We start from the raw sequence: 13,680 nt of genomic DNA, 5'->3' as shown, positions 1-13,680 counted from the left end.
TTCAGGTTGTTGTTGTTTTTTAAAGTGGAAATGGTTAAACGATGTATTAAAAACTATGAAAGTAATTTCTTCTAAAGAACTCTATTTCATTAATTTGCTCTTTCTCTTATCCTCCCCTTATCTTCTGTCAGACAGGACTAGAGTTTATTGTTTTAAGCTTCTCTGAACACGCATAAGTATTTACATGGGATTGAAAGCATTTGCTTCCAATGAAAACCTTGTCTTAGATTACAGCCCAGCAGTGTAATTTCCCTCCCAGATGGGAGTAAAGTAGCTGTATTTGCCTAAAAACAGTAGGAAGAACAAACTGTGCATTAAGCCAAGGCTGTTTTTGGCTTGAGCTAATGATGTAACAGAAACCTTTTATTTGGGATAGGTCACTGCCTGTGATTGAAAGGAGGTGATCTGGCTCTTGCTTGAAAGGTTTCTCCATTGTATCTACATAAGTCTTCACTTTAAAAAAAAAGAGGAGGGGGGAGATTCTGTTCCTAATGTTTCTGCTTTCATATAGCAGAAATAAACAGGAAAGGTTCTGGGGAGTGTTATACATGGAATGCAGAAAGCTTTCCCCCTCCTAATGGAGTATATAATTCAGGTGCCCTCAAGGCATGCTTTCAGGAATTCTTTTGCCTGAGGTAATGGGGAGCTAAGGCTGCTTTAAGGCCTTGATTATCTATTGATGCACAAAGCTGGAAAAAAGTCATCTCCCTTGGATTATAGTAGATATTTCCATAAATTATCAATGAATTCTCTCCTAGCCAGGCACTTGCTAAAATAATCTGCAGGAGGGGGCAGAAATGGATAGAATGTATTTATTTAAAAGAAGAATAGGCAGAAAAGCTTTGGTGAAAGACAATGTCATTAGGTTAGAAGCCCTTTACTTTTAATCAATGACTGTCTAATATATTTCTCCCCTACGCCGCCCCCTCTGTGCTTGCCTCTCCAAACTAGAGAAAGTGGATTAGTCCATGGAAATGTTAAATGCTGTTGAGTTGTTTGCTCATGTTTATTTTATGAATCATTATTTTATATGGTGAATTGCTTCTCTGAATAAAAGGCTTGCAAAGACTTTATCAGCCTAAGACATCTCAACTCTTTCTGCAACAGCTCTGTTTTTAGAAATATGAATGTTTGAGTCAAGCCTTTCATTAAATATGGAGCTCTCCATAAAGGCAGTCACAAATATTCTTTAAGAAATGCTTTAATTTTTCTGTTGTTTGTGTTGTCGACCATTGTTTCAAAAAGGATTAAAGAGCCTCTTTTTAAAAATAGCATCTTTCCAATATTTACTTAAATCATTTTTGCCTTGAGCATAGAGATGGATAGTCCCCAATTACATCAAAACATTATGCGCTCATAAAAATATGGACACTGGAAGCTCCAGTATGACTTTCTATCCATGTGAAAAAGATGAAAGGCTAGAACCAATCATTACACAAACTTGATCTGTAAACTGCTTTTTAGGTTTCAATTGCTGTCCTTTCCTTCAGTGTTTGTGCCAATATGAATAGCATGTAATGACTACACCACAAACAAAAACAGTTTGCGCTAATTTACATTCACATATAAAGAAACTGGGTAATGTGACATACTGTTAAAAACCCTTACTTCAATCAAAAAGAAATTAGCAGGTTCACTATGGTTAAACTGAGGCATGCTCTTGATGGCTGTACATCAAAAAACGATCCTTTGGGAGCATATTACACTGGTCTTGATCCAACTTCACTGACTGCCAGTTAGTTTCCGGGCCCAATTCAAAGTGTTGGTTTTGACCTATAAAGCCTTAAACGATTCAGGATCACAATACCTTCAAAGACCGCCTCTCTCCATGTGAACCTTCCTGGACACTGCAATCCTCATGTGAGGCCCTTCTTCACATGCTTCCTCCAAGAGAGGTCTGGGCCTTTTCTTCAGCGGCTCCCTGTTTGTGGAATCTGTCCCCAGGGAAGTTTGCCTTGTACCTTCATTATATACCTTCAGGCACCAGGTGAAAAAGCTCCTCTTCTACCAGGCCTTTGGCTGATAACATTCTATATCCTTTTCAATGTTTCTGTGGGAGAGAGTGGGCAATAATGGGAGTTATTGTTTTGTTTTTTGTTTTTTTATAATGTATTTTGATATTATATTTTTATGCCGTGCACTGCTCTGAGATCTACTGATGAAGGGCGGTATACAAATTTAATAAATAATAAAAATAAGAATTGTTATTATGCTGAATCTCACCTTCACAGTGTTCAGTACCAAGAGCGGAATATATCATCACTCATTATTTATTAATTAAATTTATATACCGCCCTTCATCACAAGATCTTAGGGTGGTTCACAGGTAAAAACACGAGTAAATGGCCAAAACATAAACAACAAATAATAACATCCCCCACTCCCACAAACACATTAAAAAAAGCTGTGGAATATTAATCAACTAAAGGCCTGGTTGAAGAGGAACATTTTCGACTGGTGCCTAAAATATATATAATGAAGGTGCCAGGCAAACCTCCCTGGGGATAGCATTCCACAAACAGGGAGCCATTACAAATAAAAGACCCGTTCTCGTGTTGCCACCTCCGGACCTCACATGGAGGAGGCACAGATGCTGAATGCAGAGTCTTGGATGGTTTATATGGAGAGAGGTAGTCCTTGAGGTATTATGGTCCTGAGCTTTATAGGTCAAAACCAGCACTTTGAATTGGGCCCAGAAGCTAGCTAGCAGTCAGTGCAATCGGGCCACGTTTGGTGTTATATGCTGAAACTGTCTTGTCCCAGTGAGCAACCCAGCTGCCGAATTCTGTACCAGCTGAAGCTTCCAAGCCGTCTTCAGAGGCAGCCCTATGTATAACGGGTTACCAGAGCATAGACAACAGAAGTTAGGCTATCCCTATCCAGATAGGGGCACAGCTGGGCCACCAGCCAAAGCTGATGGAAGGTACACCTCAGCCTCAAGTGACAGCAGAGGATCCCAAGCTATGTACCCGCTCCTTCAGAGGAAGTGTAACCCCATCAAGAGCAGGCAATCTCCCACCCATCTGGCCTAGGGAACCACCCAATAACAGTGCTTCAGTCTTATCTGGATTGAACCTCAGATTATTGGATCTCATCCAGTCCATTCAATCCATTACTGAGGCAAGACATGGGCCCAGCGCATCCACTGCCTCACCTGCAAATGTAAAGGAGAAGCAGAGCTGTGCGTCGTCAGCATATTGCTGACAATGTGCTCCAAATGATCCCAGTCAGTGGTTTCATGTAGAAGTTAAATAGCATAGGGGATAAAATTGAGCCCCATTGAAGGCTCCATGGGACTGAAAAACGCTCCCCAAGCAACACCCTCATGGAGCAACCATATTCTATATATTGACCAATACTGATCTGGAAATAAATAGATGACTGTGCATAAAAACCACACATCTTATGTGTGGTGCATAATTTGCTGGTAGGGGTCACAGCTGAGCCATGGAGAGCATGCTTTGCATGTAATAAATTCCGGGATCAGTCCTGGAAAAGAGCCTTGTCTGAAATCCTGCCAAGCTGCTGCCAGAGAGTAGTTTGATTTGGTATAAAGCAGCTTCATGTGATCCTACTGTCCCTCAGAATACTTAATGTAAGGCGTATTCATTTTCAGCGGAGGGTATCATTGGCATGGAAGAATGAAAACATAGGGGTAGTGCTGATTGTTGCCCTCCTGTCCTGCTTGCAAGGCTTCGCATAAGCATTTGGTTGGCTACTGTGAGAAAAGTCTGTTGGACTAGATGGGCCCTTGGTCTGACGCAGGAAGGTTTTTATTGGGTTTTTATGTGGAACTGATGAAAAGGAATTGTACTTGCAAAGGTCAAGAACATACATGCCCTCAAGGCCAAGGGCTGAATAGTCAAATGGTTTTGGAGGCATCTAGAATATCTGAATGAATTTGGACTGATCGGAATATAGTTTACATGGTAATATTGACATTAGGCTGCTCTTGTTTTGGCTGGGGGTGCACACTATGTATTCAGTTCTTGGTTTGCTCACAAATCAAGTTTTCTTTCTTTTTTGTTTTATTTATTCACTGCATTTATATCTCACCTTTTTCTCCCTGGAACTCAAGGTGGCTTAAATAGTTCTGTTGGAGTGTAATTTCCTTCATTGTTTTTCATATTTGTATCCTTCTAGGGAGGAAAACATAAGCTTAACTTCATTTTCTAGTTAAAGAGACAAATGGCTGATGCTCTTCTATGTTTTAACCAGAACTGAATTGACATAATTATTTCCACCCATGAAATACAGTATGACATAATTTTTAGAGCTCATGTTAATATTTTAATATGTATGGTTAATAGTAAAATACCTACCCCCCAAATCAGACTTTAGTCAACATACCGCAAGTTAGCAAAAGTCAAAAATTTGATTCACTATATATTTACAGGTGACGGCTTGGACAACAGTGTAGCTTCTCCCAGCACAGGTGATGATGATGATCCAGATAAGGACAAAAAGCGGCATAAAAAGCGTGGCATCTTTCCCAAAGTAGCCACAAATATCATGAGGGCATGGCTGTTCCAGCATCTAACAGTAAGTGAACTCTAGATCACATATGTGAAGTGAAACATGAGTGGGTAATTTCGTAACTGTGGTAGAAAGAAAAAGATGAAGGAAAAAAGAGAGAGAGACTTACTACCTGTCATGGGAACACATTTTCAAAATTGCTGTGAACTTTGTGATCTTGAGATTCTTTGATTTTTTTTATAGTTTGCTAGAAAGAGGATGTTTAAATAGTTATTTTTGTTGTTGACCTGTTTGAAAACAGTGATCATATGCAACCATTACAAAATTAGAGGCCAGTTCTGTTTCTTTCTATGGTGGTTTCTATTACTTTCAATAACAGCTTCTGGTTTAATAGAGACATACAATTTGGCCTATCTGTAGTTGTTTCTAGGCTCATCTATGCAGCCAAATACCGTTAGTTTTAACGGAATGGCACTTGATGGCATTTGCTTTCTCCCTGGATATATAAACACAAATAGAACATCAATTATTTGGTTCTAAGAATTGTAGTGGCAACCATCACCTTCTTCTTATGCTCCCCTTCCATGTGTTCAGTTAGTGTGTCAAGGGGAGTATGGCTAGACCTGCTTCCAGTTCCATGCATCTGCCAACTTGTGCCAAATCACTATAAGTTGGACAGAAGGAAAGAATGCCCCCTGCATACATATCAGTTCATACACAGGGCCTGTCCTCAGGGCTGGGAATCCTGACATGAGCGTGGTTCTCAGCCATGTGTACAGTTCTTGCATTGCATTCAACTAGCCGAGGTCAGGGTGGGGGCCCATGTCAGCACCAGCACCGGATTGGGAGGCAGGATCAGTGCCTTTTACTTCCCTGCCCTTCATTCACTGTCTGAATATGTGGAAAGGAACATTTGAAAAGGACTTCTGGAGTTTTGATAATAATTACCGAGGGCACAGGGAGAGTGAATGTCTGCCTTGTACCCATAGTGTTTTCTTCTTAAGGATGCTATTGGAAGGATCTTCTCCTTAAGCAAACGTGCTCTATGACCAAAGCCATTATCACTGTAGTGTTCAGACATGCACAGTCAGCCTTATGGGTATCATTCTACAAGTTTGGAATGCTTTCTATAAAAATATTAATAAATAAATAAAGTATACTAGGGATCAAGACTTAATAAAAATTACTTTGAAGCATCAGGTAGCATTTCTGTGAAGCAAAGCAAAGCATTTCATTTTATTATAATTTATATTCGGTGTTAGACACCCTGAGCCCGGCCCTAGCCGGGGAAGGCGGGATAGAAATAAAAATTAATTATTGTTGTTATTTATTATTATTATTCTGAGTGGAGAGGTCTGATGGTTAATGGAAGTGTATCTGTTTCCCCCAATCCATTTGATATACTCCCACCCCCCAGCACAGCCTATATGTGTGCCTTCATTTTGTCACCAGAGAGCTTCTACATGGTCAAGGTTTTTGTATATTTAGTAAGCTTTTTTTGTCTGTCTCCCTTTTGACCAGCACCCTCATCCCCAACCCAGCCTCCTTTACCACATCCAGAAGAGCTTTCCACGCAGCTATTGTTGTGGGTTCTGCTGACTAGAAATGTCAAAAACCTTGCTTGGCAATCAGCTAGTCAAATGGGTTTTGGAATTAGGTTGCATGCAGACTAAGGCGGGTTGCTTTAGTTCCGTTGAAATCCATGAGCCAAGTTAGTTGTTACAGAATTAAGTCCCATTGACTGGTACTAAAGTGTGAGTAGCTTCATCTGAATTTATTTATAATCCTAACACTCTAACCTATGACCACAGTTATGTCACCCCATCTGCATTGGGGATGAATTATTTGAATAAGCTGCATTTTTGCAAACCAGGCCACTTTACATGGACTGACCAAAAACTGTAGAGTGTATTTTCTTCATCTGGTGGAACAACCATCGTGTTGAAGTCAACTATGTTATTCTGGAAAACAAGATTTCAGAATGCCTATACTGTCTATCATATGTGTAGACGTATGTCTGAAGTGGACAATTCAGACAATTCAGAATTGGCTTGTGTCCTCCTTATTGTATATTTACCACAGTCCTGCGGCTGCATATACTGAATATACAAAATTATGTAAATAGGCCACAGCTATGTAATCTTCCCACTGCATTAAAAAGTGGGTGGGTATTTGTATATGCATGGTGTGACTTGCTCTTGAGGTCATAAGTCAAGGTTTGTGCCTCTACTTCTCCACATGTGTACCTACAGTATTTGCTGGAGTACAGTGTGAACTGGCCTTTTGTAAAATACATTATTACTTTTTCACTTTTTAAATTAGTTCATTCTACCACAGCAGACAGTGGAAGCTTGGTAAAACATTCAGAAATGTACCACAATTTATAGCTGGTTGACTGTAGCCTTATTATTATGTACTGCACAACACAGATGATGCTTACAGGTGTGAAAAAGAGACAGCAGTGTAATCTCCTATTCCTGCCACTTTTAAAATTCTTCTCAGACTGGTGGAATTTTCATTTCCCTTTAGATCTAAATAATAATCTCAATAGCAGCAGTCGCTGATTAGCATCAAATGGACAGATAAACCAAAGTCAACATAAAACCAACGAGTTGCTGTCAGATAATTCCGCAAGTTTGTAAGATACAGATTTTGAGCCTTTGTTTAGTCAGTTTGCAATTAAAATGTAATAACTGACTTCATTTAAAAAGTCATCTATAATATTTATCCTTTCAAGACAACCATTTAGTGTTACTAATTTGTTCTTTTGGCAACCTAATAAGACTGAAAAATAGCAATTTCCCCAAAGCTACCATATATGCTACTAAATAAATGGCTAAATTGGGAATCTGAAGCTGGGCCTCTCATTTCCCAATCCAAAACTTATGCAGTACAATGGGACCCAGGGATATCTAGCAGCAAGAATAATGTGAGCTACCAGAGTCTAGGTTACTGTTGCAGAGCTTTTGGGATACTGGGTCCAGTAACCTTCACGCCCACTGGACACAATCTAGGAACAGAAAGGAACTGAGCTCCTCAAAGGTCATAACAGATGTAGCTCAGTCCATAAAGACGTGGATTTGTCAAAGCTAATTGACAGGTAAAAGGATATTTCCTCTCCTGGGTGTTATAAAGCTGGAGCCCACAAGCTTTGCTAGGATATCCCTTCCCTTGTGTGTGAGACGACCATACACGCCACTGCTGCCGATATAGTTACTGGAATAGAAAATAGACCTTAAATAAAGACCTTGGCATAGCAAGGTGTTATGCTTGAAGAAAAGGGTCGTCATCTGTGGAGGGTTAAACATCACTTTGACAAATGATTAAGACTGAGCTGTAACTTCTATGACTGATCCAATTTAATTGCAGGCTCTACATTTAATACAGGAAGAATGAAAGGAGATGGTCTACTTACTGGCCTTTCCTTTCTCAAGCGACTTCCCTGTAAATTCAGCGCATAAACACACCCACCCACCCACACACCCATGTATGCTGGTATGGTTAGTGAGAGTACGAACTGACAAAAAATAATGATCTCCCACTGAAATTTACACTTTAGAGGCTAGACTAGAAAGGTACACTATTGTATGAGAGTAGTCTTATATAATCCTTTATGATGAATACACCAATCATCATTCGTTTCTTTTACATATTTATTGCACCACTGTCAACCCACTTTTGAAAGGCTTGCATTGACACTTGTAATGTTGGTTGAGTTATGAGTTGGGTTTTCGCTGAAGCTAGCAAGTCCATAGATTCATTCAGACCACTTTGGATTTGCATGGTTATGTGAATCAGCCCTTCATTTTCAAAATTCTGGCCTCAGCACACATTTACAGTTGAGGGAAGGAAGTTCAAGCGTCAGAGTCGGATGGTGTGCAGCCTTCTGACAGTAAAAGCCAATTTCAAAGGATGGGGGTAGAGGTTGGTAGCTAATATAATTAACTTAATCATATGTTTTAACTGCAGTGTGTAATATATTATAGTGCTCTTTTAAATTTAAATTGTTTCTATGTAATTTTATTGTTGTGAGCTGCCCTGGGATCCCTTGGGGAGGAAGGGTGGGGTGATAAATTAGAAATAAAAAATGGATGCAGTTGGAATAACCTCTGTGCATACGATAAACTGGGGTTGCTCATTATCAGATAAGCTTTTGTAGACTATCACCTACTGCATCAGTGGCAAGTTTAATATATTTTTGTTACTTACTTTCATGCTCAATTTTCAGGAAATACCGGTAATTCCTCTCTGGCAAGAAGGGTGACAAGTCTACCCTTGCTAGCTTGCTAGCTGGGGTCTTTTAGTCAACTGGAGTGACTAAAAGCTAGTTTTGCTAGGTTACAGTCAAATCATTTGTATATTTCCTCAAAAGTAAATCCACCGAGTGCCCCAGGGCTTAATTCAGAGTAAGAGTGATTAGAAAGGTTAAGCGTGGGGTTAAGAGCATTGAGTTATGAACTGTTTTTTTGTAAAAAATATATATTCTTGCAGACCTAGTTTCTCATGGTCAGGAGGACTATGAGCTTGAGTTAGGCCTTTCTTTTTTATAATGAAGGATGCAAATGTCAGTATGTTAACAACAGTCTCCGGGTGGAATGGTTAAAAAATACCCCACTGGCACACATTGTATTTATACAGCTCTCTACTTATTTTCTGTTCTTAAAGATTGTTTAGAAAATTAGGATGAGAGGCGCAAAATTAAAAGAAGAAGTTTCTGTGTGAGATTCTTTATAGGATGTATCCCTAATGTCATTTTATGAGTGAAAAGAAAATAATACAGTACTCAGCTTTATTTACATTGCATAGTTATTTGCAAATGAAAACAGTATGGAAGTGCAAGGAATTATTACATTCATCTCAAAAACTCAGTATTCTGGCTAGTAATGCTTCAAATTGGATTATTATCTCAACGGACTACTTTCAACTATAAAAAACTTACTTATAATTATAATATTAATACCCATCAGTGGCATGGAATTAAATGACACAGACAGTAATTGCTGAGTCTATCATACTAATTATTAATGGCTGAAATGAAGAAAATAAATTAAGAAACAATATACTGTTTTAAAATAAACTGGTGACTTTGGTCCACAGTGACTGAGGGTGAGATTTTTTTAAAACAACAACAACTCACAAAGTGTTCACTTTCCGGTAAACCTGCAAGAGATAAGGGTTTATTGTTCCATATTTGTATAATACTGTTGTGATAATGTCCACCAATTCCTTACGCTATTTTCAGCAGTGTGGTTTTAGTAAGTGGACGCCAGTCCGAAAAGCATGTACTGATGTGTTCACAAACTTTCAGCTTCATTTTCTTTATTAGTTAAATGTTCTAAACATCTGAGTGTCTCATTTGCTGTTGTGAAGATAATACCAATGTCACTGTAATTTTCACAAGTGATTATGGGTAGAACTGGAGGGTCCTGTTTTCCCCTGTTTAGCAGCCCTTAGTCATGCCATAAATGTTAAGCATGCCAGGAGGTTGGTGGTTGTGGGGCCTGTTGCTTGATGGACTCCTTCAGGTGATGCCATTTGTGGGAGGACATTGCTGTATAAGAAAACCAATCTGACTCTGGTCTTGTATGTTAAATTGCCCCAAGTAAACCCTCATAAATTGGATCCCTACCTCCTGTGAGCGGCCTTTTACTATTGGGATACACCTGCTGGAAGAAGAGGGGGGAAGTGATTTTTGTGTGCGGTTGTTTAATCAATTCCCCAACCCCCTCCTCCTCCTGAAGTTTGGGGCAACCTCTGGATGACCATGGGAGGTATAGATAGAAGTATGGAGCCAGAGGCTGGAGAAGCAATGGGGAATTGGTGAAAAAGTCTCCCTCTCTGTCCAACAAGAACCTCTGCTGGATCTCAACCCCTTCTGCACAGAGCGTTCTGCAATTGAAAGAGGGGAAGAGCCTAAGTAAATCCCCATGTAACTTAAATAAATAAACAAACAAGTAAATAAGTATGAAAGATTCCTTTTCCTGTCCAAGCAATGTTGTCGATAGCTTACAATAAGAGATTCAACTGACAAAGTTCGAGATGTCCCTTGGTCAGCAGTGCTTGGATTTTCAGGAGGTAAAATAAGGCAATCTTCTCTTTGGCTCCTCTTTTTCAGCACCTTGGAGAAAAGTGAGAGAAGATGGTGGATTATAAAGTAGAAAGGGGGCCTAGTAAATTCCTGTAAATCCAAGCACTCTTCAACAGTCAGAATTGAATGCAATAGCAAGTGGGGATTTTGGTGAGTTCCTCTTAAGTATCATAATGTCAGGGCTGGATTTGGCATGCTGTGTCATATTGTAATGCAGGAAGATCTAGCTTTAGGCCTGTAGAAGCAATGAAATAATATAATGCCATCCGTGATCATGTGTATCTTATGTAGGAAAAATGTATAGGAGGAGGTTGTTGTTGTTTTTACAGGCTGAAATCTAGTGTACTGGGAACACTAGATTGCTGTGTCAAATATTATATGTATCAGGACAGATTAATGGCAGCAAAATTAATTATTTATCCTTTACTTTGGTTCTTTCTTTCGTGTCGTTGATCTCATCAATTACCCCCTTTTCTTGACAATTTTATAAATGAACGGATCCACCAATGTCAGTAGTTTTTGCTCTTAATTTTTTTAAAAACTGATCAGTACTCCTCATTAAATATCTTGCAAAAGGCTATAGGAAAAATGACTTGTTTCTCCTCTTCATAAAGCTTTGAAGATAGTATTTATTTATTTTAAATGTTTCTATACAAATTTTTCAAAGCAGCCTACAAAGCAAGCAAATGATAGAAATAACAGTGCCATAGATTACAATACAAACTGATAGCAGATTACTCTCTGTTTTAACTTATTTCTATCAGTTTATTTATTTCCCCCTTGTATGCCCTGTATATATGACTAGCCAAGTCACATCTTTAAATCAAACGCTGCCACACCAAATCCCACCAATAATAAAGTTCAGTGAAAAATACATCCATTTCCCTCCCCCCCCTCATTTAAACACACAAACACAGCTGTGGGATAATAAATTAACCAACCTGATAATGTTTGGCTTAAAACAGCAGCCATTATACTTTTACATGATTCTCTGAGAAGGGAGAATTGCTAGTGAGAAGCCCTTCCTTCCTCCTTGCCTCTCCCAGTCTGATCTCAGGAAATAATGGATTTGGAGCACTATGCCCTCTGAGGAGTTCTGAGCACATGGAGGCTTGTAACCATTTGTGCCTTAAAATGAATTAGGGATTAATGCAGCTGCCTTAACATGGGTGAAATATGCTTCATGCTCCTTACCTACACAATTAACTGGCAGCTGCATTTTACACTAATGGAATTATCCAGACAGTCTTCAAAGGCAGCTCCATGTTTAGTACATCACAGAAGTCTAGCCTAGAGTTGAATCAAAGCATCTTCTTGTAGCAATGCTACATCCTGCAGATTTATCGTAATCTGAAACACTAGAATCCCATATCTAATTGTGGGGTTTATACAAATGAATTTTAGTAGATATTTTATAGCACACTTCTATAATCCATCAACCACGACAGAAAAGGTATAATTCTGAAAGTGTTAGCTAATACAGTTGAATAAAAGTGTGTTACTAGATTACAAGGGACATAGGTGGTGCTGTGGTTTAAACCACTGTGCTGCTTGGGCTTGCTGATCAGAAGGTTGGCAGTTTGAGGCCCCATGATGGGGTGAGATCCCGTTGTTCAGTCCCAGCTCCTGCCAACCTAGCAGTTCAAAAGCACATAGTGCAAGTAGATAATTTGGTACTGCTCTGGCGGGAAGGTAAACAGTGCTTCCGTGCGCTGCTCTGGCTTCGCCAGAAGCGGCTCGTCATGCTGGCCACATGACCCAGAAAAACTGTCAGCAGAAGTGGACAAACGCCGGCTCCCTCGGCCTGTAAAGCGAGATGAGCGCCGCAACTCCAGAGTCGTTCGCGACTGGACTTAAATGTCAGGTGTCCTTTTACCTTTACTAGATTACAAGAAACTTTTTAAAATAGTATCAAGAGATAGATTTTAAGACTTCAAACACTTTTCTGAAAGGAAATTGGCACTATTGAAAAGAAACTGAGTGGACCAAGAATTTCTCCAAGGAAATTTCATCCAGCAATCCTATGTAGATTTAAACATTTAAAATAACATTCTAAAGAGTTTACATGAGAGCTTACTGAAAAGACAGATTATACACAAAAACTCACATAGCAGCTTAACTCTTTATGTACACTGGAATACTTTTCAAGCATTGTTCAGCCTGTTTCAAAAGTATGGTGCACCCAGCTGCAATATGCAGCCAGTTAAATTATAAAAATATTTTGTCATCTTGATACTAGTGGCTCTCATGGCAAGTGTGTCAGTGATATTTGGGTGGATCCAAATATTCTCTTCCTCAGACGAAAGGGAACACGCTGGAGAAATGCAGTGAGGAGTACGTTGCTGAAAACATTAACGTCAACAAGAAGTTCTTTAAATTTGGCACTTCTAGTTTAGAGAAAAGGAGGTACCACTGGACTTACTTTCTCAATTAACAAGCCCTAGAAAACAGCTGTTTATAACAAACACTGAAATCTTCCCACTGTTGTTGATGATGTGATGACTCTATTTAAAAAGTGCTTATATCTTACCTGTGCTTTTCTCAGTAGAAGGACTGCTAGGGGTAGGGTGAGAAAAACTTTAAATGCCTATTAAATACCATAGATTGTATCTTCCTCCATTTGTTTTTTTGAATTCCAATGAATTCTAAGGTGCCAGTGTCCAAGTTACTTGACTAGCCAGACTATTTGCAGAGTCACTTTGGTTTGTATGAAGTTTATTAAGAATTGTTTTTGACAAAATTCAATGAGGTGGAATTTATTGACTTAATAATTATTCATTATTAATTGTGTTCCTGCATTATCTTCTGACAATTGCTGTTCCTGAAACAGAAAAATCTTTTCTTTTCTCTTTCCTTTTTGAGTTTTGATTTCTTGATATATGTCACACACTGTGCAAATAGTTATCTCATGAGTACAAAATTGACACTTTTAAGAATGTGTTACATGAAAAGCTAAAAGTATGCAACTATAGAAAAAAAAACCTCAGCATTTTGTGGATACTTTTACTATCCACTTTGATCTGGTTCGCACATCACAATCAGCCACTGTTTGTCTTAAGTCATGGTTTAACTGTGAATGTTCCTTCACCTGCTGTACAGGTCCCTTTGCGACTTCT

General features: G+C 39.1%; 1 protein-coding gene across 4 annotated transcripts in view; it reads left to right on the top strand.

The window, feature by feature from the left end:
- The window catches only part of MEIS1 (Meis homeobox 1), a 150,320-nt gene that overhangs the window by 72,850 nt on the left and 63,790 nt on the right, over window positions 1-13,680 (top strand). For all 4 annotated transcript variants that reach the window (XM_083435398.1, XM_083435395.1, XM_083435396.1 and 1 more), the window contains one exon: window positions 4,397-4,542. In XM_083435398.1, coding sequence (XP_083291524.1) covers window positions 4,397-4,542 — 146 coding nt within the window. The remainder of the gene's footprint in view (window positions 1-4,396; window positions 4,543-13,680) is intronic.

Source organism: Podarcis tiliguerta (genome assembly GCF_965153285.1).
Source record: "Podarcis tiliguerta genome assembly, chromosome: 3".
NCBI classification, from domain to species: domain Eukaryota; kingdom Metazoa; phylum Chordata; class Lepidosauria; order Squamata; family Lacertidae; genus Podarcis; species Podarcis tiliguerta.
Note: the sequence above shows the minus strand (reverse complement) of the source record. Positions and strands in the feature narration are given on the sequence as shown.